Source organism: Hemiscyllium ocellatum, chromosome 18, assembly GCF_020745735.1.
Source record: "Hemiscyllium ocellatum isolate sHemOce1 chromosome 18, sHemOce1.pat.X.cur, whole genome shotgun sequence".
Classification (NCBI taxonomy): Eukaryota; Metazoa; Chordata; class Chondrichthyes; order Orectolobiformes; family Hemiscylliidae; genus Hemiscyllium; species Hemiscyllium ocellatum.
In genome coordinates this window covers 43,459,440-43,484,418 of record NC_083418.1, presented here as the reverse complement: position 1 = coordinate 43,484,418, position 24,979 = coordinate 43,459,440, and the positions used below count along the sequence as shown (strand labels likewise).

Below are 24,979 nucleotides of genomic sequence, written 5' to 3'. Positions count from 1 at the left end.
TGGGCCCCACACCTCAGGAGGGACATACTGGCACTGGAGCATGTCCAGCGGGGATTGACAAGGATGATCCCTGGAATGGTAGGTCTAACATATGAGGAACGGCTGAGGATCCTGGGATTGTACTCACTGGAGTTTAGAAGGTTAAGGGGAGATCTAATAGAAACTTACAAGATAATACATGGCTTGGAAAGGGTGGGCACTAAGAAATTGTTTCCGTTAGGCGGGGAAAGTAGGACCGTGGGCATAGCCTTAAAATTAGAGGGGGTCAATTCAGAACAGAAACGCGGAGACATTTCTTCAACCAGAGAGTGTTGGGCCTGTGGAATTCATTGCCGCGGAGGCCAGGACGCTAAATGTCTTCAAGGCAGAGATTGATAAATTCTTGATGTCACAAGGAATTAAGGGCTACGGGGAGAATGCGGGCAAGTGGAGTTGAAATGCCCATCAGCCATGATTAAATGGCGGAGTAGACTCGATGGGCCGAATGGCCTTACATCCACTCCTATGTCTTATGGTCTAACTTATATCTCATATAGATCATCATACAGAAAACAAAATAGATGTTGGGACATACACATGGGATAAGAAGAAAAATGTGAATATGAGAACACAACTCTGGACTATTGAACAGTACAGGCCTTTTGGCCCTCGAGGTAGTGCCAAACCTTTTATCCTACTCTAAAATCAGACTATCCTCCATATTCTTCATTTTACTATCTTCCACGTGCCCATCCAAGAGCTGCTTAAATGTCCCTAATACACCTGACCCTACCATCACTGCTGGCAGTGCATTCCATGGACCCACTAAACTGTGTAAAGAACTGACCTCTGACATTTCCCCTAACCTTCCTCCAATCACTTTAAAATTATGCCCCCTCGTGATAGCCATTTCCTCCTGGGAGAAAGTCTCTGACTATTCACCCTATCCATCCTCTCATTATCTTGTACACCCCTAACAAGGCACCTCTCACCCTTCTTCGCTTCAATGAGAAATGCCCTCGCTCTCGCAATCTCTCTTCATAAGACACACCCTCCAGTCCAGACAGCATCCTGGTAAATCTCCTCTGCATCCTCTCTAAAGCGATATCCTTCTTGCAAATGAAGCAACCAGAACTGAGCACAATATTAAGAGTGTTGTCTAACCAGGGCTCTATAGAGCTGCAGCATAACCTTGCAGCTCTTAAACTCAATCCCCCTGCTAATGAAAGCCAACACACCATACAGCTTCTTAACAACCCTATCCAACTTGGGTGGCAACGTTTCGGGATCTATGGATATGGACCTTAAGATCCCTCTGTACCTCCACAATGCTAAGAATTCTGCTTTTAGCCCTGTCTTCTGCATTCAATTCAACCTTCCAAAGTGAATCACTTGATATTTTTCTAGGTTGAACTTCATCCGCACTTCTCAGCCTAGCTCTGCATCCTGTCAATGTTCCATTGCAACCTACAACAACCCTCCACAATTTCCACAACTCCACCAACCTTCATGTCATTGACAAACTTACTAACTCATTCTCCCATTTCCTCATCCAAGTTATTTCTGAAAATCACAAAGACCAAAAGTCCCAGAACAGATCTCTGCAGAACATCACTAATCACCGAGCGCCAGGGTGAATATTTTCTAAGTTCGACTATCACCCCCTGTCTCTCATGGGCCAGCCAGCTCTGTATCCAGACAGCCAAATTCCCCTGTATCCCATGCCTCCTTACTTTCTAAGCTCCTACCATGGGGAACCTCACAAAACACCTTGTTAAAATCCATGTACATCACCATCCACTATTCGACCTTCAGTGTGTTTTGTCACATCCTCAAAGAATTTAATAAGGCTTGTGAACCATGACCTGCCCCTCACAAAGCCATGCTGATTATCTTTAATCAAATTATGGTTTTTCTGTTTTCATAAATCCTTTCTCTCAGAATCCTCTCCAATAATTTATCCACCACAGACGTAAGACTGACAGGTCTGTAATTCCCAGGATGATTCCTCTTCCCTTTCCTGAACAAGGGAATATCATTTGTCATATATATCAAGAAAAGCTGCGAGTTTTAATGCGTTCTTCCAAGATAATGTGACTCCATAATTTAAAGATTAGACTTGCAGAGCCAGAATAGTTGATCAGCAGTAATTATGACTTAGAACAACAATAAAATCATGCTTTTTTCCCAAATAAACAAAACCTCTTTTTTTCATTGGTTCATACATTGTGCTGTTTACATCTGAGTAGACTACAATAGCGCAGCCTGAGGAGAAACACATTATAACTGACACCAACCTCAGAACTTCTTGGTTTGACTGTGCATGGCAGGATATAATTGTCGCTTTGAGTACTGGCCCCAATTTCTCAAGAAGGATGTGCAGGTATTGGAGGGGATCCACAGGAGCTTTACAAGAATGACCCTGGGAATAAAGGGCCAGTCATATGAGGAGTGATTATGGACTCTGGAACTGTACTCGATGGAGTCCAGAAGAATGCAGGGGAATCTGATCAAAACCTCAGACTACTGAAAGATCTGGATAGAGTGGACATAGAGATAATGTTTCCGCTAGTAGAAGAGAGTAGGAGCTGAGGGCACAGCGTCAGAGTGAAGGGATGGCCCTTTAGAACTGAGATGAGGAAGAATTTCTTTAGCCAGATGGTGGTGAATGTGGAGATCTCATTCCTGCAGAAAGTTGTGGAGGCCAAGTCATTGAGTCTATTTAAGACAGATGGATAAGTTCTTGGTTAATAAGGGAATCAATAGTAAAAGGGTGAAGGGCAGGAGATTGGGATTGAGAAACGTATCAGCCAAGATCAAATGGTGAAACACACTCGGGGGCTGGATGTCCTAATTCTGCTCCTACATCTTACGGTCTACAGAGTAGGACCAATGAAGTTAGCAGCCTGTTGCAAATTCCAAGCTTCTGTCACTAACTAAAGGATCAAAGAAAATGCACAATAAACTGCAGCTGATTTTAAAAAAAAATTGAGAATGACAAACATGATTACTTTTTGAGGTATAAATATGAATATGCTCCTCACTATATAGTTTTGCAAACTCTTACCTATGATATCTTCATAGGCGTTCTCTTCTGCTAAAGTGCTTTTTGAACTGAATCTGCTGTGAGCCTCCAGAGGAGAGGTGGATGTACCATTTTCAGTAGGAGAGGGAGAGTGGGATGACTGAAGACTTACAGCATCTTCAAATTCAAAGGATTTTCTGAAAATCAAAACAGAAAAAAGTCATTTTTTTTCAATCAAGCTAACAGATTTGTAATTAGATATCTTTTGAAAATGTGCAGCTCTTAAGATTAATTTATTCAAACTAAAATGTGAATCTTCATGTCAAACAAACAGATCTCTTCCATCATTTACTTTCTAATTGAATACCTGTTAGGTTATTATAGTTTAACCATTTCTCTCCACCAATCATTTATTCTGCAAACATCAATACAAAAGACTGCCAAAAGCTGAATGACTGTTTAAAAAAAAATTGAAAACATAAAATTGGTCTCAGAGAGAAAGATCTGGGATATAAAAAGATGAGGTTCTATAATACAACCAGAGTAAGGTCTGCATTCATGAGAAATATTGATTAGAAAATCAAGATAAATTTTCATCTGCACCATTGTGAAAATGGCTCGTTGCCTCCTGAGGATATGAGATCACAGTATCAACTCGAATTATAGTGAAACATCAGTGGAACAGGATTTCTCAGCATTTATATTACAGTTGTGCCCAACATCCATTACTTCCAGTGTAAAAGTGCATTTGTGTGTTCGAGAGTTCGATAGAACGAACAAGTGAGTGATTTAGACAGAGTAATTTAGAGAGAGAGATCGCGAGTGAGTGGAGTGAGTAAGTGAATGAGGGAGGGAGGGAGGGATGGACATATAGACAGAGGGAGGAAGTTGTCACAGGCCTTCTCCAATAATGCTAACTTCAGGCCATTTCTCTAGTACTAGTAAATATCAGAAAAGAGAAATGAAGCTCTGAAGTATCAGCTTCCTGGATGCTAACAGTTCCCCTAATGTTCCAGAATGATATCCACATTTCATACACACTTCTGACACAAAATATGCATTTAGTGTGCATGACATCATCTTGGTAAACCGTTGCAGACATGCATTTGTGTTCATCAACAATATATTTGTGTTCATCGACAATATGTTGCCATTTTGATGTTCTCCACTGCAGCCAATGTTCTCTCAACTTGCATAGCTAAACTCATGTCAGTTTGTGGACCCACATCCTATCACTAGCACTACTTAAGTATGAGGCTCAGGAGTGAGAAGGCAGAAGAATAGGGTTGAGAAACATATCAGCCATGATTGAATGCAGACTTGATCAACTGAATGGGCTGATTTTGCTCCTACATCTTAAGATTGTAAAAAGATAACCAACTATTTAAAAGTAATTGCTACATTTCTACACAATTTTGGTGTTTTCCATAACGGTTTCAAACTGTAAAAACCTGAAGTTGCTGTGAAAAGTACTTTTTACTGACTGCAAAGTTCTGCACAAGCCAGTTGCTCCCAGTCATAGCTGCAGTTTAGGAATTAAGCATAACTAGGAGAATAACCAGAGCTTACACAGAGCAGGACAAGCTGCTAGAGGGTAGAGGAGAAGGGAAAGGAAAAAGCATGATTGGTTTGAAATGTCTGCACATCATTAAGGAGGTATTTAATGAAAACTGACAACAACTGAGCCACATTGCCAGTGGCTTTGAAGGCAAGAGTAGCGATGGTTGTTTATGCATTTGGCTCCTACTAGGATTGTCCTGGAGATATTCGCAACAATTAACAGTTTCTCCTATTGCACGGAGGAAGTTACTGCAACTCTCTATTTAAAGGAGGCTAACCTCATTTCATTGGGAGGGTCAATTCTCTGGCAGCACTTGTACATTTGGTAGAATCTGATTGTACCGTGATAGTCACTAAGATAGCAAATATTGGACTCTGCATCATGGGTGAGTCCACATATATACTGATGGAGATGGTTATCATTTCCACCTTGGAAGAGAATGGGCTCTAGACTCTACATAAGACTTGGTGCTAAGTTGATACTGGAATCCTCCATGCCTCTTGACTATACATGCAAGGTTTTTGACAAGCTTCACAACAAATCAAACATTTTGCTATGTACACCCATCAGCCTATTTCTACAGCCTAATTTACAGAAATGTTCATCCGAAGCAGACCTCAGGAATCATCTATCCAGGAACTGTGTTGCCCTTGCCTTTTTCCCTGCCTGCTGCATATCCATACCCTGTGTTTCATGACATGTAGATCCCAGCTCAATCCTATCATCCAAGATGTGTCAGTATCTGGGCTGGTGGTGTGGGTGACAGATTAGATTAGATTAGTTACAGTGTGGAAACAGGCCCTTTGGCCCAACAAGTCCACACCGCCCCGCCGAAGCGAAACCCACCCATTCCCCTACATTTACCCCTTTTACCTAACACTACGGGCAATTTAGCGTAGCCAATTCACCTGACCTGCACATCTTTGGACTGTGGGAGGAAACCGGAGCACCCGGAGGAAACCCACGCAGACACAGGGAGAATGTGCAAACTCCACACAGTCAGTCGCCTGAGTCGGGAACTGAACCCGGGTCTCTGGCGCTGTGAGGCAGCAGTGCTAACCACTGTGCCGCAGTGCCGCCCTGATTGCATTGGTCATCATCAGCTTCTTGACTTTCCTCCTTACCTGGCCTGGCTCCACTCTTTGGGTAAGAAAGGAAAACTAAGGCTACGGTGAGGGGGAGAGGAAAATTAAGACAGCTTTTAAATCAGGAGACATTTTGGGATTAAGAAGAAGTGAAATGTGAAAGAATTAGGTATGAAGGCTGCCATCTTCAATGGGCACAACTATTTTGCTGACCAGTCTCAGCCAAGTGTTTCCAATAAAGGTGGCACTATTTCCTCTATGTAGAATAGAACAATCTTGCCCTCCAGTTATGTCATGCCATCTCATGGTAGTGCACCTCCTCCCACAAAGAAGGGGGAAATGTATCAGTGGGTGTCATAAGGATGGCATTATGTGCAAGATGCGAGACATAGATTGAATTATTGCAGTGAACTGTTCTTGCAACTGCACCAAGTAGATGAGGTTAAGGTGTCGCATACGATGTTAAATAGGACTTGTGATTGATAAAGGTTATTGGTGAGTGTTGGGAGTGTGAATTAATCAATGGCTGAGGCTGGTGGTACCTGGGTAGGATATAGCACTCATTGACCTTGAGAACACCTGTCAGGTTATTAAAATGCTTGTGATGCTGTGTCCAGATCCCTGGGACAGTATTCCTGGCATAACCTTCATGTATCCGTTGCCTTCTCATCATGTGCCTGAGAGTTATGACATCTCTCCCAGCTGTGCAGCATTGGAAAACCTTGGTACATTGGTCAGCCATTGTTCTTTATTACCCAGCATTATTCAAAACAACTTCAGCAACTCCAGCAGCCACAATGCACCTTTCAATACCTTGCGATGCAGAGATATAGGGTAGCTTGAAGTGGTACTATTAAGTAATAAATAACATTAGGCCCTTTGCAATAGGTGCAGCCAATAAACAGAATGGTTAGTGTTATTGCACACAGCAAAGGGTTACATGTTGTCTGTATTATATTGAATGAGTATGGGGCAATCACACATCATAAACCCTACACCCATATTTGATTATTTCCAAATCCAGCTTATCCAGTATCTACGTTTAATACATTTTTCAAGTCATCTTGCTATACATCTTCAGCTTTGGAAAAGGAACAGATTAAAATTTAATATCTTAGTTAAGAAACATATTATATAATATTATAAAATGTTAGTTGTTGATTAATAAAAAAATAAGGTTCAAAGCCACTGCTCCATACAAACATACGATTTTAGAGCAGGAGGCTGCCATTCAACCCTTGCCACCACTCTGTCTTTCAACAAGGGGATGGCTGATCTCATTGCAACCTCAATTTTGTATTGTTGACTATTCTGGATAACCTTTCACCCCTTGCTTAATAAGAATCTACCTTTTGCCTTAAAAATATTCAGATTCTGCTTCCACTACGTTTTTAGGAAGGGTTCCAAAGACTCATGACCCTCAGAGGAAAATCATTTTATCTCTGCTTTAAATGGATGATTCTGATTTTTGAACAACCCAGTTCTATTCTTCCATAGCAGGAAGCTTCCTCTCCACATCTACCCTATCTAGACTCCCTCAGGATCTTGTTTGCTTCAATTAATTTGCCTATTACTTTTCTAAACTCCAGAGATACAAGGCTAGTCTGTCTCAACTTTCCTGAAAGACAAAATATAAGACAATATCCAAGGGAATCATTTCTAAACTGCTTCTATTTGCATCCTTACTTAAATAAAGGTGGTCAATACTGTTTCCATCACTTCAGATACGATCTCACCAGTGTCCTGTATAACTGCAGCATGACCTCTCTATTTTTGTATTTAATTCCCCTTCCAATAAATGACTGCCTTCTATTACTTTTCCTGAACATTTGCTGTAATTGTATATCAATCTCTTGCAATTCATATACAGAACACAAAAATCTCTCTGATTATCAAAGCTTTGTAATCTCTCACCAATTGTATTTATTTGTTATTCTTCCTGCCAAAGTAGATAATTCACATTTCCCACATTTTGTCCACTCATTTAACCTCTTATTTTTTGTAGCTGCATGCTCTTTTCATAACTTACTTGGCAGAAGATGATTCCATGGTAATAACTTGGTCAAAATGGAAGCAGAGAGGCTCAGCAACTGCAGGCAGATTTGTCAGAGGCAGTCGATAAACTGGATTAAAGAATAGAGGTGTCCGCCAACACTGGCTCTGGCATTCTTGCGTCTGGCTGTCCCCATGGATAGGTCGGTAGTGACCATGGAGATAGAGGTCCTGCAATGTCTACTGGATACGCTGACAGACCTTTCCTTTCAGGAGGGCAACCGATTGTCCTGTTCGCATACAGGTACAATAAATAATTCAGAAGGCGAATGGAATACTGGACTTTATTGCTCGGAGTTCAATAATGGGAAAGTCTTGTTACAACTCTTGCTAACAGGATGCTGGTAAGCTGTGTACAGCTTTCGTCACTGTTTTCAAGGAAGGATCCACCAACATTGGAGGCAGTTCAGGAGAGATTCACTCAGCTGAATCCTGTGATGAACTGACCTCTTAAATTATCTTATGTCGTGGTACTAAAATGTCTCAAAGGAATAAAATTGTATGGACCTGTTCACGAAGGCTCAGTTGGATTCTCTGCCAGGGCTACCCTGCCCCTAACCTCACTACAGCCTTGGTTGATGCATTAATTCCAGTTGTGACATGATGAGTCAATCAAGGCTACATTTGACCAAGTGTGGCATCAAGCAACCCAAGTAAAACTTGAGCAAACAGAATTAGGGAAAAACATCTCTGCTGGACAGAGTCATAGTTAGCATAAACGAAAATGTGTTGTGATTGCCAGAATACTCCCTACCTCCAAGAATAAATAACACCACCATTCAGGATAAAGCAGGTTGGTTGACTGTTTGTGATTGTGATGCCAATCAGTCTCTCCATCACCGATGTTCAATACAGCAGTGTGTATCATTTACAAAGATGCACTATAGAAATTCACCAAAGCTCCTTAGCCTATAAAACCCATGGCTACTACCTTCTCGAAGGACAAAGACAGCAAATTATAGGAATATGACCACTTGCCATGCCCATCCAAACTACTCAACATCCTGACTTGGATGCTGTTCCTGCAGCTCCATCTCTAACAGCATTGTGGTTCTGCCTACAGCACACAGACAGCAGCAGTTCAAGAAGGGAGCTCAAAATCATCTTCTAAAGGACAATTAGGGATGGGCACTAAATATAAGCTAGGCAGAAATACCCACAGCCTTGAATGAATGGATCCATTGTGGACATCATTTTTCCTAGTTCAAATGTTTTAAAATCAGCCAACATAATCTTGAGCATATAAAAGTTGCAAGTTTCTAAACAGGAAAAGAAATAATAACACAATACACACAAACAGTGACAGGAAATGAAAAGTGAACCCAAGGAAAGATAAAAGTTAAGGGATACACGGATCCATCTCTGCGTCACTCGTTAAGAGTAAAGAGTGAACGGTTAATAGTTGAGCAGTTAATTTTTGACATTCTTAGCTTTGCAGGTTAGTTGAAATAGTTTTACCCAGTTCATTCTGATTGGTGTGTTGATTGGATTCCAGTACTCACAGCAATAAAACCTTTACATAATTGGTGGTTCTTCAATTGTGACATTCACAGCACTCTAGTGCTTGAACAAAAGCTCATACACGAGTACCTTAGGTTACAAGTTCACATTAACACCTCAGCTCACTTGTACACACAAAGTAGGGCTGAACGTGTTTTTAAACCTTGCAAAGGCAAAACACAAGTATGTCTCTCAACCAGACTGCTGCCTTTTCCACCACCAATATTCCCAAGCCATTACAGTTTAGTTTGTAACGCATTTCCCCCTTTGAAGCATCCTTAACACTTTTAGATGTGACATTTCAAGGCTCCCCTATGGACATCCACTGAATTTAATCTGTAGTCATCTTTCAGCTGTAACTCCTCCTATTAAAAAAAACATGTAGGAATTAAAGGTTCGCTGTTTCAATGGGTGATTCAAACTCACGGCAAACAGGACTGACCCAGCTGAGCAAAGCTCAGCCAAAGGAGTGATGCCTCATAGCAATCAACAGGCCCCCACGAAATTACCAGACTGGTTGGATTTGGCTTCCACGATGGCCCAGTCCTCTGGACTGAAATCAGATGAGCTACTTGAATGGCTGTGGCATTACCCCAATGGATCACAGTCCTCCTTTCCCCTACCAAGAACTACTCCCCCTTATCTTTCACATGTGGCCATTTGTTTGAAGTCTATTTACTGTATTTGCCACAAGCCATTGACAAAATCCAAAAGATTGAATTTGTAACATGGTGCTGTACAGTAACTGACTCTTCAGTTCTTTCCACTGTGACAAACTGCTTGCCACTCCCTCTGCATTAAAATGTAATGCAAGTTACAAAGGCTGGCAGCCTGGAAGTCATTGTTGAAGCGCCAAGTGAGTGTGTTAAGAAAACAAGCTTACAACCACATGATGAATCCATGCAGGTTCATGTGTCACTACATGCAAAACAACCCAACATGCAAGTCCAAAGTGTTCCTGAGTTCCAAAGTAGATTGTTCAATCCTGAAGCACATACTTGAAGTGTGAGAATTGGCCCAACAGCAAGCATGTTGAGCTGAAGCTGATGGTTTGCTGAATATAGCTTACATGGATGAAGAATGGAAGAGGGTGGTGTTTTTGGAGCATGCAAATATATTGTGTTGAAGACAGCTGGACAATGGTTAGGACAGGAAGTTGATGAACTGGTACCCACCCTAACTTACTTTTAGGGAATTTTGTCTAGTTTCTTGGGGATGGAAAGCAGAATTGGAAATGGCAAATAAATAAGGTGGGTTGGAACATTGATAACATGGAAATAAGGTAGCTGTCACTCCATAATTAGAATCTGAAGTCACAATTCAAAGTTTAAGGGGAAAGGTCGCAAACATTTTTTTAATGTGGAAGTTTAACTTGTTCATCGTCGGTACTTTCTCAACTTTCATAGAATCAAAGAATCTTTACAGTGTGGAAACAGGTCATTTGGCCTAACAAGTCCACACCGACTCTCTGAAGAATATTCCAGCGAGACCCATTCCCCTACCTTATTACTCTACATTTCCCTTAACTGATGCACCTAACCTACACATCCCTAAACACTATGGGCAAGTTTAGCATGGCCAATTCACCTAACCTGCACATCTTTGGATCATGGGAGGAAATGCACGCAGACACGAGGAGAATGTGCAAACTCATAAATCTCATCTCCATCTCAAATTTAAAACATTTGGGATAAGTTTGATAGCGATAGCAAGGGTTTTGGCCATTGGTTGAAGAGATTGTGAAGAGAGCCGCACTGCCTTCTTTGGGGAAGGTTTGCTGAATTATAAATAAATCAGGATAATTGATACATCTTCAGCAGGCCTTCCGCAGAATCAACCCAGATGTGACAAGTCCCACCTACTGAGAGCTGGCAAACCATAAAGGACTGGCATTGTCAAGAGGGAAGGGGTGGCTGCTGAGAAAAAGTGCACCAACTGGAGGAGGCAGATCAGAGAGCAACATCGGCCAGAGATAAGTGAGGGTGGGAGAGGTTTTGTGCTGTTGGGTTAAGCACCTACTCAAGGATTCAGCTCACACCAGGCTTTCCCTTCCCAATGCAAGATCCCTCAATCAGGCACTGAGCACTTTTTCCCACTTAGTATATATAACTATATATATGTCCCTTTGCAGACATGTGGTACCCTTCTCACAGCTTATTTTCCTATCTTTTGCTGCACTGCTAGCAAATTTGGTGACAATACAGTCAGTCCCTTTCTTTCTCAAATCATTCATATATAAATTACAAGTTATTGGGGTCTCAGCTCTGATCACTGGATGACCTACTAGTTACAGGTTGCTGTAAGTTAGCCAATCTTCTATCCATGCCATCAATAATACAAGTTCCAATCTTCTGCAGTAATCTTTTATGTGACACCGTAACAAATGCCTTTTGGAAATCCAAATGCCCTAAACTACTGGTTCTTCTTCATTCATCCTGCTTGTTACATCAAAAAACTCTAATAAATTTGTTGAGCACTTTTCCTTTCACAGAACCACCAATTATGACTGTATTATAATTTCCTAAAGATCATGCTAATGTCTCTTTTATAGTGGATTCTAGCATTTGACCAATGACAATAACTTTAAATTACCTGATCCACATAGCTTCCTGTTTTCTGTCCCCTTCCATTCCTTTTACAGTGAGCTTACATTTGCAACTTTCCAATCTGCTCAGACCTTTCCAGAATCTAGTATTGGTTTTAAATGTTCAAATGTACAACAATTATCTTTGGCAGCCACTTCCTTTGAGATTTTAAGATGTGTACCATCAACTCCAGGATATTTTTCATCTTTTACCCCATTAGTTTCAAGTGATTGTGATTGTTTTGAGCTCCTCTCTCACTTTTGCCTCTTGGGTTTCTATTAATGGCTTTCTTTTGTGCTTTTTATGTGAAAATAGAAACAAAGTTCCTTTTCAAAGCCTCTGCCATTTCCTGGGTGATCCACCAATTCTTCATTTTCACCCAAATGGATCAATGCTCACCATTGCTACTCTTTTTCTTTTGATATACATGTTAAAGCTTTATCTTTCATTATTTGGTATGAGAACTAAGGCATCAATAGTAATAGAGTATATCTGATTGGAAACTATAAACTTAGTGAATCATCTCATTAAAGTGACCTTGAAAATCAAAGAAGAAATAATATGCTTGAAGCAGGAATTGTTGAAACATTGTCTGGATTCAAACCTGAAGTAGGAACAAAAAAAAGGAATATTTAAAACAAGAATAATTTTCAAAAATCTAGAAGTAAGCAGAATATAAATCAATGCTTCACAGAAAATGGAAAAGTATCTAGTATGTTTATCATTAAAAGCCAATTGACGTGCTGTAACATTGATCGTAATGATGCAAGATCTATCTAGTACCTATATTGAGACCAAATAGCAAGCATCAGACAGTGACAGGACAATCAAACAGGTTTCAAACGAAGATGGGGTACACAGTCATCAAAATTATTAATTCAATTTAATTCAGTTTCTAATCAAAGTCAGATGTACCTCCAGTGTAAAAGTTAGTGGCAAGAATATAACAAACTCAAACATGTTGAATTAGAAGAAACCATACAAAATATCAAAGATCAAGAAAAATCTAAACGTTTAGAATATAGATAAAGCATGAAGATGAAAAAGACAACAACAATAGCATGAAAGCAATAGATGGAACAAGTGAGAATCCCGAAGCTGTGTCACATTGGACATATATTTGGCTATTTAAGACAAGTGACAAGAAGATTTGTGCAAAGTCCAAGCATATGGGATTGGCTAATATGCTGGCATGGATTAAGAATTGTTTAGCTGAAAGGAATCAAAGGGTAGGAATAAATGTGCCTTTATAGAATGAAATGCTTTGAAAAAAGTGGGGTTCTGCAAGTATCAGAGCCTGGCAAATGTTATGTTGGTCTTCATTTCAAGAAGGTTTGAGTACAGGAACAAAAACATCTTACTGCAGTTATACAGGGCTTTGTGAAGACCACATGGAGTACTTTTTTGCTGTTTTGATCTTTTATCTCAGAAAAGGTATTCATCAACTATTTGGATGAGGGCTTCAACGATAATATTTTCAAGCTTACAAATTACACAAAACTAGCTGACATTGAGCATGATAAGAAGGTAAAGAGCCTTCAAGAGGATTTGGACAAGTTGAATGAGTGGACAAATGCATGGCAGAGGCAGCCTAAGTGGATTAGTGTGGTTATTCATTTCAGTAGGAAAAACACAATGGCGATTATTATTTCAATGGGGATAGATTTGGAATTATTGATATTAAAAAAAGGGACCTGCGTGTCCTTGTACAGCAGTCACTGAAAGAAAGGATGAAGATACAATAAAACAGCTAGGAAGACGAATGTTATGTTGGCCTTCATTCAAGAAGGTTTGAGTACAGGAAGAACATCTTACTGCAGTTATACAAAGCTTTGGTGAGACCACATGGAGTAATGTTTTTGCAGTTTTGATCTTTTATCTCAGAAAAGATATAGTTTCCATACAGGAAGTGCAATGGAAGTTCACCAGATTGATAGCTGGGATGGCAGGTTTGCAACATAGGGAGAGATTTGGTCAACTAGATCTGTATTCACTAGTGTTTAGAAGAATTAAAGGATTTCATTGAAATGCATCAATTCATGATGGGCTGGATAGACCAGAAGTAGGGACTGTGTTTTTTCTGGCCAGAATGGGGACATCCACAACAAGGGGTTACAATCTCATGATCAGCCATTTCAGACTGAAATAAGGAAACATCTGTTCATGCAGAAGATTTTGAACCTGTGGTATTCAAATCGTTCAATTTCCAAATCATGAAAACATGTGGAGGCTAGCACTTAATATCATGAAGAAAGAAATGCACAGGTTTCTAGATACCAAAACTGTCAAGGGGCACAGGCTAGGAGGGAGCAAAGCTTTGAGATGGGAGATCAGCCATGATCATATTGAATGGCAGAGTGGGCTTGACAGGCCAAATGGCTGACTGCTGCTCCCATTTTCTATGTTTCATGTCTTGCTTTCAGCATCACACACATCACAAGGATTGAGATGGCAGACAACAATTTAGTAAAGATGAAGGATGTATTAACAAGGGAACTCAAGTTTGTAACAAAGAATGCTATACTCTATTTGCCTGTTTGCCTCAGAACCCTAGACAAAAAAATTCAAGACTTTTGGAAGAAAATAGAGGCCTTTGAAATATGAATGCGAAATATGTGCAAAATTCCAAACATAGACCAAAGGACAAATAGAAAGAAAGGCATTTGCATGACAATACTATGACTTTAAGAGGTGTATTTTGTCCTTTTTTTAAAATGAAGAGAGGTTGAGACAGAGGTGCTGAGCAAATTGCTTCAAGCCAATAAAGTAATTGCTTGTGAGGCCTTGGGCTTTTTTTAAAACAAGTTAGAACAACAGAAGCAGTCTGAACGGGTGGGGACAAGCACCACAGAACCAGGATTTTTAGTTTAGCTTTCAGCAGTTGCTGGGGTGTTGAAGTTGTTTGTTGAAGCTTTTTCCCCCTTTCTGTTACAGCCAAAAGCTGAGGGTTTCTGCCCGCTGCTAAAATTATATGTGAGACAATCTATTGTACTGACTTTGCCTCTGCCAAGGATGTGCTTATGAGATGTTACTATATTGGCACGGTTACTGAATGGGTTATTATTTTGTTAAGTATTTTGATGGAGTTACAATTAAACTGATTCTTTTGTTTGATTTGTATTTTGTCTGTATTTTAACTACAGCCTATGAACAAAGTATGTGTTGCTTCAAATTGCATCTGGAACACAATGCCTGGCACCTGCCTTTAAAATAAGAAACCATTAGCATCAAGGCCATGTCCTTAGCATGTTTTGAGGGGGTTTGGTCCAGTCTGTAACACATGAAATTGCAAAAGCAAAAAGAACTAATTTAAAAAAGTGACATCCAACAAATAAAATGGCAGTGTTTTGACCATTAGTTGAGTTCTAAATAGTGACATAGTGCACTGCTAGGGGGCAAAGCAGAGAACAGAAAGAGGGGGTGATCGAAGTGTAGTTGAATGACATTAAAAACGATGAAGATGAGCTGCTGGGACATGCGAGGACAGCACAAGGTAGAAAACATAACATACCTGACAACTGAATTCCTGGTAAGAGTGGCTGCAAGCAGAGACAGGGAGTTTTTTTATTGTCTTATTTCTTGCTAGCTTTCTCTTACAATCCATCTTTTCTCTTTTTTTTCTTGGTTATCTTTTGCTGGTTTCTAATCTTTTTTCTGTTTTACGGCTGACCACCAACGTTTGCAGCATTGTATCCTTTATACTTTCCAAGCAATGTTAGTATCTGAATTGGACTCTTTATTCCTTTTCTTGGATTCCAGTCTTAAACAAACTAATTTAGTAACAATTGTATCAAGTCAAACTTTGGTACTTTTTTTTTTGTAAGTGAAAACTTGCTCTTTAAATGATCTATGTATGATCTTGCCTTTTAGAGATTCAACATGCAGTCCTAAGACCATCGAAATATACGTTAACTACGAACCAATAATTGCCATCAAAAAACATTTAAATCAAAAGGATTGAATTGACTGGAGCAATTCAGGAACTGTATGCTAGTTTTTTTGTAGACAAGGCAGCAGAATTTCTCCTTCGATTCCCAAATATACATTTGGCAAACTTTATTTAATTAAAAAAAAAGCCAGTTATTGTGAAACTATATATCTTTTTCATGAAGTGAAAACAATAAAGATCACTGGCTGAGATCAGCAATGCCCCAGATGTTTCAGGATTGTCAAAGATTATTAAGAATTCAACAAAGAAAGTAAAACAGGAATTTCTGGAGGTAATCAGGTCTGGAAACATCTGTGAAGGGAAACCAAGTGAATATTTCAAGTTGAATATGACTTCATAAGAAAATAAAATTCTGAATGGATACATTTTAATTTTTACATGGACTATCGCAGGGAACACTGAATTAGTTCATCATTAAGTGAGCGTGAGGGAAAGCTCTTACATATACTGAGTGGTTAGCATCTGCAATGCACTATCTGAAAGTGCAGTGAAGGCAGATTTAGTTGTAGCTTTCAAAAGGGAATTTAAAAATTATCTGAAGAGAAAACAATTGCTAGGCTGCAGGGAGAAGACAGAGAAGTATGTCCAGCTGGGTGGCTCTTGCAGAGAACAAGCATACACAGAATGGGTCAAATGACCTCCTCTGAGGTACAACCATAAAGAAATGAGACAGAAACAAAAAGTGTTGCAGTGTACATTTTAGCACCAGGTTCATAATGGAGCCAACTAGATGGACTGGCTGTTCTTTCTTATTTCAATCCTCTGACTCATAGTTTTATGACTGTTTGGAAGATATTGAGAAGTATATCTGATTAATAAGTTAAAATGGTTTTGCTTTGAACCAAATTCCTCCTTTTTGAGGTAGTAGTTATTTAGATGGGTGGAAGGATGAAATTAAATGCAATTTTAAATGCGATCTGAAACAAAACAGATTAATATAAACATTTACATATCTATCAGTATTCACTACCTGCCTTTCTATTAGGCAGTCAGAATCTGAAAATAACCTCTGGTATGACGGTTTGTGGGAGTGCTGAGAAATGGGGTGCGTGTCAGTTCTGTTAGGATTATATTCCATGGAAAGACTGGTAAATTCCGGTGAGTAGCCATTGGCAACTATTCCAAAGTTTTGAGATCCATGTTTAGAATTTATTTATGTATTATAAACGGCAGAAATAATTTCTTCAAATACTTTTGACAGGAGTTAAGAATTTATTCAAAGAAACAATACATTTAGTGAAAGCACTTCTGTGATTGCAATGAAAAGTAACTGTACAAAATTAGGTTGGTCCTCAACTTCCTTGAGAGGTTTCTCTAGGTTCTTGCCACACCTCCAAATCTGAGCTTTTATGGCCACCTTTGCCAAATGGTTGTGGCTAACAAGAGTGGTGTCCTGTGCTCAAAAATTGTTGTTCTCTAACTTCACGAGAAACAACACAAAAATGGAAGTCTGCATACTTTGAGATATTGCAACTTTCAGAGGAACACAATTAGCCACAGTAAGGTGCATCCAAAGATAAGGAAATGAATGTTTCTTGTTAAAAATACATTCTGAATCAACTTTCACAGAGACCAAAAAGAGAACTCAATGGGTGTTCCTGGAGAAAGGCCCCCCCTGACTCCTGTGCAGTACAGATGGAGTGCTGCACTATTGGAAGTCACATCTTTTGGATGAGAAGGTAATGGTGGGTGACATGGATGGATCGAAAAGATGCCATGATACAATACTGAAGAAAACCAGGTGACTTATCCCTAGTGTACAGACCAATATTTATCCATAAATCAACATTGGAAAAGCAAATGATTTAATAATTTCTAAATTACTGTCTGTGGAAATTTGCTGTGCATGTATTACAACAATATACTTTAGAAGTACTTCAATGGCTGTAGAGCACTTTGAGGCACCCAGTTGTTATGAAAAGCAATACGTAAACATACGCCTTTCATTTTGTCTGAGCCAAGACAGAGGCACAGGGTTTCATGGGGAGTTGGATTGAGGATTGAACCTGAAGACTCTAAAGGTCCCCGATGGATAGCAGATGTTATATTTTCTGGTAGCATCGAATAAGTATGCTTCCAACATTGACCACAGATCATAGAAATGCAGGGATATCATAGAATCCCAATGGTAAAGAGCATCCCATGCAGACCACAACACCCTCCCCACCCTATCCTCATAACCAGACATTTCCCATGGCTTAGGCACCTAACCTCCATATCTTTTGGACTGGGGGAGGAAACTGCAGTACCTGAGGAAACCCATGCACAAAGGGGGTGAACGAACAAACTCCACAGATAGTTAGCAGAGGCTGGAACTGACTTAGGGTCCCTAGCGCTGTGAGGCTGCAGTGCAAACCATTGAGTCACCATTCGACCCCCTGTAAGAATATGGGAGCACAAAGCCCCAGGAAAACCAATTTACCTTCCAATTACTCTTGTCGAGTCAGGCCTGTAAAATGGGTGTGGCCATTGATTTTAGACATGCAATCAGGAAAGAGGTGAGTTCTTATAAGATAACTTTTAAAATAAATTAGTGGGCTAAAGAAGTACAAGGTGCGACAGAATTCCAAAGAAGAATTACTGCTGCGATAAGGCAGACCACCAATCTGTTCGGGATCCATATTTTTCTAAAGAATTCCTTCAGGGTCCAGAAGAGTCATATACAGCATGGAAACAGACCCTTCAGTCGAACCCGTCCATGCCGACCAGATATCCCAATGCAATCTAGTCCCATATCCCTCCAAACCCTTCCTATTCGTATACCCATCCAAATGCCTCTTAAATGTTGCAGCCTCCACCACTTCCTCTGCCAGCTCATTCTATACACATACCACCCTCTGCTTGAAAACACTGCCCCTTAGGTCTCTTTTATATCTTTCCCCTCACCCTAAATCTATGTCCTTGAGTTCTGGACTCCCCCACCCCAGGGAAAAGATTTTGCCTATTTGCCCCCTCCATGCCCCTCATAAGTTTGTTAACCTCCAAAAGGTCACTCCTCAGCCTCTGATGCTCCAGGGAAAACAGCCCCAACCTGATCAGCCTCTCCCTATAGCTAAAATCCTCCAACCTTGGCAACATCCTTGTAAATCTTTTCTGAACCCTTTCAAGTTTCACAACATCCTTCCGATAGGAAGGAGACCAAAATTGCATGCAATATTACAACAGTGGCCTAACCAATGTCCTGTACAGCCACAACATGACCTCCCAACTCCTGTACTCAATACTCTGACCAATAAAGGAAAGCATACCAAACGCCGCCTTCACTGTCCTATCTACCTGCGACTCCACTTTCAAGGAGCTATGAACCTGCACTTCAAGGTCTCTTTGTTCAGCAACATTCCCTAGGACCTTACCATTTGCTTTCCCAAAATGCAGCACCTCACATTTATCAGAATTAAACTCCATCTGCCACTCCTCAGCCCATGAGCCCATCTAGTCAAGATCCTGTTGTAATCTGAAGTAATCTTCTTCGCTGTCCACTACACCTCCAATTTTAGTGTCATCTGCAAACTTACCAACTGTACCTCTTATGCTCGCATCCAAATCATTTATGTAAATGACAAAAAGTAGAGGGCCCAGCATCGATCCTTGTGGCACTCCACTGGTCACAGGCCTCCCGTCTGAAAAACAACCCTCCACCACCACCCTTTGTCTTCTACCTTTGAGCCAGTATCCAAATGGCTAGTACTACCCGTATTACAACAGATCTAACCTTGCTAACCAGTCTCCCATGGGAAACCTTGTCGAATGCCTTACTGAACTCCAGATATCACATCTACCACTCCGCCCTCAACAATCCTCTTTGTTACTTCTTCGAAAAACTCAATCAAGTTTGTGAGACCTGATTTCCCACACACAAAGCCATATTGACTATCCCTAATCAGTCCTTGCCTTTCCAAATACATGTACATCCTCTCCCTCAGGTTTCCCTCCAACAACTTGCCCACCACCAACATCAGGCTCACTGGTCTATAGTTCCCTGGCTTGTCCTTACCACCCTTCTTAAACAGTGGCACCACATTAGCCAACCTCCAGTCTTCTGGCACTTCACCTGCGACTATCGATGATATAAATATCTCAGCAAGGGACCCAGCAATCACTTCCCTAGCTTCCCCAGAGTTCTAGAGTACACCTGATCAGGTTCTGGAGATTCATGCACTTCTATGTGTTTCACGCCATCCAGCATTTTCTTCTCTTTAATATAGATATTTTTCAAGATGCCACAATCTATTTCCCTATCTATATCTCCCATATCCTTTTCCACAGTAAACACTGAGGCAAAATACTTATTTAGTATCTCCCCCATCTCCTGCGGTTCACACAAAAGCCGCCTTGCTGATCTTTGAGGGGCCGTAATCTCTCCCTAGTTACCCCTTTGTCCTTAATGTATTTGTAAAAACCTTTGGATTCTCCTCAAGTCTATTTGCCTAAGCTATCTCATGTACCCTTTTTGCCCTCCTGATTTCTCTCAACTCCTACTGCCTTTATACTCTTCTTAAACAGTGGCACCACATTAGCCAACCTCCAGTCTTCTGGCACTTCACCTGCGACTATTGATGATATAAATATCTCAGCAAGAGGCCCAACAATCACTTCCCTAGCTTCCCACAGAGTTCTAGGGTACACTTGATCAGGTCCTGGGGATTAATCCACCTTTACCCGTTTCAAGACATCCAGCACTTCCTCTGTAATATGCACATTTTGCAAGGTGTCACCATCTATTTCCCTACAGTCTACATCTTCCATATCCTTTTCCACAGTAAATACTGATGCAAAATACTCATTTAGTATCTCCCCCACTTTCTGCGGCTCCGCACAAAGTCCGTCTTGCTGATCTTTGAGGGGCCCTATTCTCTCCCTAGTTACCCTTTTGTCCTTAATGTATTTGTGAAATCTTTCCGGATTCTCCTTAATTCTATTTGCCAAACCTACCTCATATCTCCTTTTTGCCCTCCTGATTTCCCTCTTAAGTAAAGTCCTATTGCCTTTATACACGAAGGATGACTCGATCTACCCTGTCTATACCTGAAATATGCTTCCTTCTTTTTCTGAACCAAACCTTCAATTTCTTTAGTCATCCAGCATTCCCTATACCTACCAGCCTTTCCTTTCACCCTGACAGGAATATACTTTTTCTGGATTCTTGTTATCTCATTTCTGAAGGCTTGCCATTTTCCAGCCGTCCCTGCGAACATCTGCCCCCAATCAACTTTCGAAAGTTTTTGCCTAATATCATCAATATTGGCCTTTCTCCAATTTAGAACCTCAACTTTTAGATCTGGTTTATCCTTTTCCATCACTATTTTAAATCTAATAGATATATGGTCGCTGGGCCCAAAGTGCTCCCCCACCAACACCTCAGTCACCTGCCTTGCCTTATTTCTTAAGAGGAGGTCAAATTTTGAACATTCTCTCGTAGGTACATCCACATTCTGAATCAGAAAATTTTCTTACACACACTTAACAAATTCGTCTCCAGTTAAGCCTTGAACACTATGGCAGTCCCAGTCTATGTTTGGAAAGTTAAAATCCTCTACCATAACCACCCTATTATTCTTACAGATAGCTGAGAACTCCTTACAAGTTTGTTTCTCAATTTCCCTCTGACTATTAGGGGGTCTATAATAAAATCCCAATAAGGTTATCATCCTTTTCTTATTTCTCAGTTCCACCCAAATAACTTCCCTGAATATATTTCCAGGAATATCCTCCCTCAGCACAGCTTTAATGTTATCCCTCATCAAACACACCACTCTCATTCCTCTCTCACCTCCCTTTCTATCCTTCCTGTAGCATTTGTATCCTGGAACATTAAGCTGCCAGTCCTGTCCATCCTTGAGCTATGTCTCTGTAACTGTTATAATATCCCAGTTCCATGTTCCTAACCATGCCCTGAGTTCATCTGCCTTCCCGGTTAGGCCCCATTCATTGAAAATAAATGCAGTTTAATTTATTAGTCCTACCTTGTCCCTGCCTGCCCTGACTGTTTGACTCACTTCTGTTCTCAACTGTACCAGTCTCAGATTGATGTCTTTCCTCACTATCTCCCTGGGTACCACCACCACCACCACCACCAACCCCACCCACCCTCCACCCCCCCACCCTCCCTTACTAGATTAAATTCTCCTGAACAGTTCTAGCAAATTTCCCTGCCAGTATATTAGTCCCCTTCCAATTTAGGTGCAATCCATCCTTCTTGTGCAGGTCACTTCTACCCCAAAAGAGATTCCAATGATCCAAAAATGTGAATCCTTCGCCCAGACACCATTCATCTGCTCTATCCTCCTATTCCTGCCCGCACTAGCTCATAGCACTGGGAGTATGCCAGAAATTACTACTCTCGAGGACGTCCTTTTTAAATTCATGCCTAACTCTCTGTAATCTCCCTTCAGAATCTCAACCTTTTCCCTTCCTATGTCATTGGTTCCAATCTGGCCAATGACCTCTTGCTGGCCCCTCTCTCCCTTGAGAACATTCAGCACCCTCTCCGAGGCATCCTTGATCCTATCACCAGGGAAGCAACACACCATTCTGCTATTTCGTTGCTGGACACAGAAATGTCTGTCTGTACCTTGAACTAGAGAATCCCCTAACACAATTGATCTCTTGGAACCCGATGTACCCCTCGTTGCATTAGAGCCAGTCTCAATACCAGAAATGTGGCTCTTCGTGCTCCGGTCCCCTGAGAATCCATCACCCCTACATTTTCTAAAACAGCATACCTGTTTAAAATGGGTATAGCCATAAAAGACTCCCGCACTAGCTGCCTACCTCGCTTACCTTTCCTGGAGTTAACCCATCTATGTGACTGTATCTGAGACTTTCCCCCCTTCCTATAACTGCCATCCATCACATACTGTTGCAAATTCCACATTGCTTCTAACTGTCTCTCCAACCAATCTGATAAGATTCACAACAAACAGTAGTTTTGGCATTTATAATTGGCAGTAACCCTTAAACTCTATTTAAACTCCCACATCTGACAAGTAGTACATATCACTCTACTAAGGTCATTTTTGCTCCTTCACAATCTACAGATCCAGAAAAATAAAACCCATCTTATTCCTCTACAAACGCTGCCCCAGGTTAAATTAATAGTTATGGCATTTATTTTAAGTTTAATCAAGAGACATATCTCCAAAAACATATAATCAAGAAAGAACCCACTCTACTCATTGCTGCAGACTTTCTTAGGCCACACTTAAAACAAATAACTTATCTGATTCTGTGCTGTGAACTTCGCCCAACAGTTCCTCCAAGATCAGTTGTGAATTTCAATATTGCTTAATTTTCCCAGATGCACTCCAATGTCCAGCGATATATGAATTCAAACAGCAAAGGCAGTGTCAGTTTCTTTCTCATGCTCTCTCTCTCTCTCTCCTGTACTGACCAGACCATGTGCTTCCTTTGTCTGTTCTTCCCCCTTTTAAAACTGCTGTTGTTTTGACTTTTTTTTTCCAAAGTTCCAAAACAATGCAACAGCATATGAAACAATAATTGCTGCTCCTGGAATTCGAGGAAATCACCTCCAACACCTAAAATACCTCAAAAACAAAAGGAGCAGCTGTTACTGCCAGAAATTTTTCCCATCCTCCATCTTGGATTACTGGGAAGTGAAACAAAAATTGAGAAATAACAACGTACAATTAAATAGTGTAACTGATGTAAAAAAAAATTCAGGTTGTTCTGGGAATAGCAATCAGTCAAAAATGGAGGCCAAGTCAAAGCAGATATCTGGGGTCACTCATGGTTTGGTAAAAGTGGTGGGTTGTAAAGAAGGTATTAAAAGGAAGAAAGGTGGGTGAGTAGGAATATTATTAACTTTGAAAAAAGCCAAAGGTTAAATTTTTTGAGTTTGTGTAGTCAGCTGAGTGTTTTATCTGCCAGCAGCATATGCCAGCGAATGGATGGGAAAATCCTAGGCTGAGTGCCAGTTATTTCCTGATACATGCTGCTACTCAATGAAGCTCCCTGCTGGCAATACAAACTCAAATAATTGGCTCAGGTTTGTTTATAAAAATGACATGGCCAACAAAATAATAACACACAATGACCCATGCAAGAACTGGTCTACAACAAGAGACTTGCATTAGACAACTCTCGTGCAACTTTGTGACTAATTTCACTTACATAGCCTTGCAGTGAATGAGAGAGATTCCTTTCAAAAGGGTTGCAAAGCCATGATAAAGCTGAACCTCTTTCTAAAAACGCATAAAGAATTTTAAAGTGACATAAACATTTTCTTCAAAAAAATGAAAAGTACATAAAGTGCTTATCGTTACTTTTAAGACATCTTAACTGCATCCAAACTGCATATCATAAGTGCTTCCTGGAAATATAGTTATACAAAAGAAGCTCAAAGTACAGTTTGTCAGGGAGAGAGAAATTATGCAAATCCAAACAAAATCAATAGCAAGTTAAGGCTTGCACATCTTGCAGATTAATATCAAATGTAAAAACGCAAATCAGAAAAATTTTAGGATAAATCAGCCAAAACAACACCAATAAAATGAAAAAGGTATACCTGTTGCTTGAAGTCACTGCAGGCAAATAGCAAATTTGCTTTAACAGCAAATGCAACTGAACCAAGCCCAACACACAGATTCTCTTGAATAACTGAGCAGTTTTGTTTTAAAACTACTTGAGTCATTCTCTGAAGACTGTGGGAATAAATGCAATAACTCTTTCATTGCATTGGGCTGAAAGGTATCCAAAATAGGCATTGAGAACTGTATTATGAACGTCATGGAAGAGGAAGTGTCAATATAAAACAAATATTACTCAACACGTTTCTTAATTGGCACCAGCCAACTGCCATCTTACAGGGTTGTGAGGGTGGAACTGAAGTAGTTTCCAAACCTTAAGAAATCTCAATGGATTTTAAATCAAGGACCAAAAGTATAATAACTGGCACATATAGGCACATCATGAATTTTACTAAATACAGTCGATTCTGCTGTAACACACGTTTCTTCAATGCAAATTGCTTTAACGCGATTGAAGGATTAAGACCGATGATTGGAGAATGCGAACTTTCCTTACCTGCATTGGCTATAATGCGATTTTGGCTCCATTAGTTTAAATGGTGTGGCTATTGCACAATTTTCTTTAACACAAGATCACACAACAGAGCTATCGTGTTATATCAGAACTGATTGTAGTGAGAATTACAATCTCTCACAGTGTGAGACTGCAGTACATATGTCTGTATGGATCAAGGTGAGTACCCCATAATCATATTTC

General features: G+C 40.3%; 1 protein-coding gene across 6 annotated transcripts in view; it reads right to left on the bottom strand.

The window, feature by feature from the left end:
• The window catches only part of dennd2b (DENN domain containing 2B), a 457,469-nt gene that overhangs the window by 148,842 nt on the left and 283,648 nt on the right, over window positions 1–24,979 (bottom strand). For 5 of the 6 annotated variants that reach the window (XM_060838921.1, XM_060838918.1, XM_060838922.1 and 2 more), the window contains exon 4: window positions 3,047–3,201. In XM_060838921.1, coding sequence (XP_060694904.1) covers window positions 3,047–3,201 — 155 coding nt within the window. Of the gene's footprint in view, window positions 1–3,046; window positions 3,202–24,778; window positions 24,816–24,979 lie in introns of those variants that run through there. The other variant, XM_060838923.1, reaches the window with a different exon arrangement.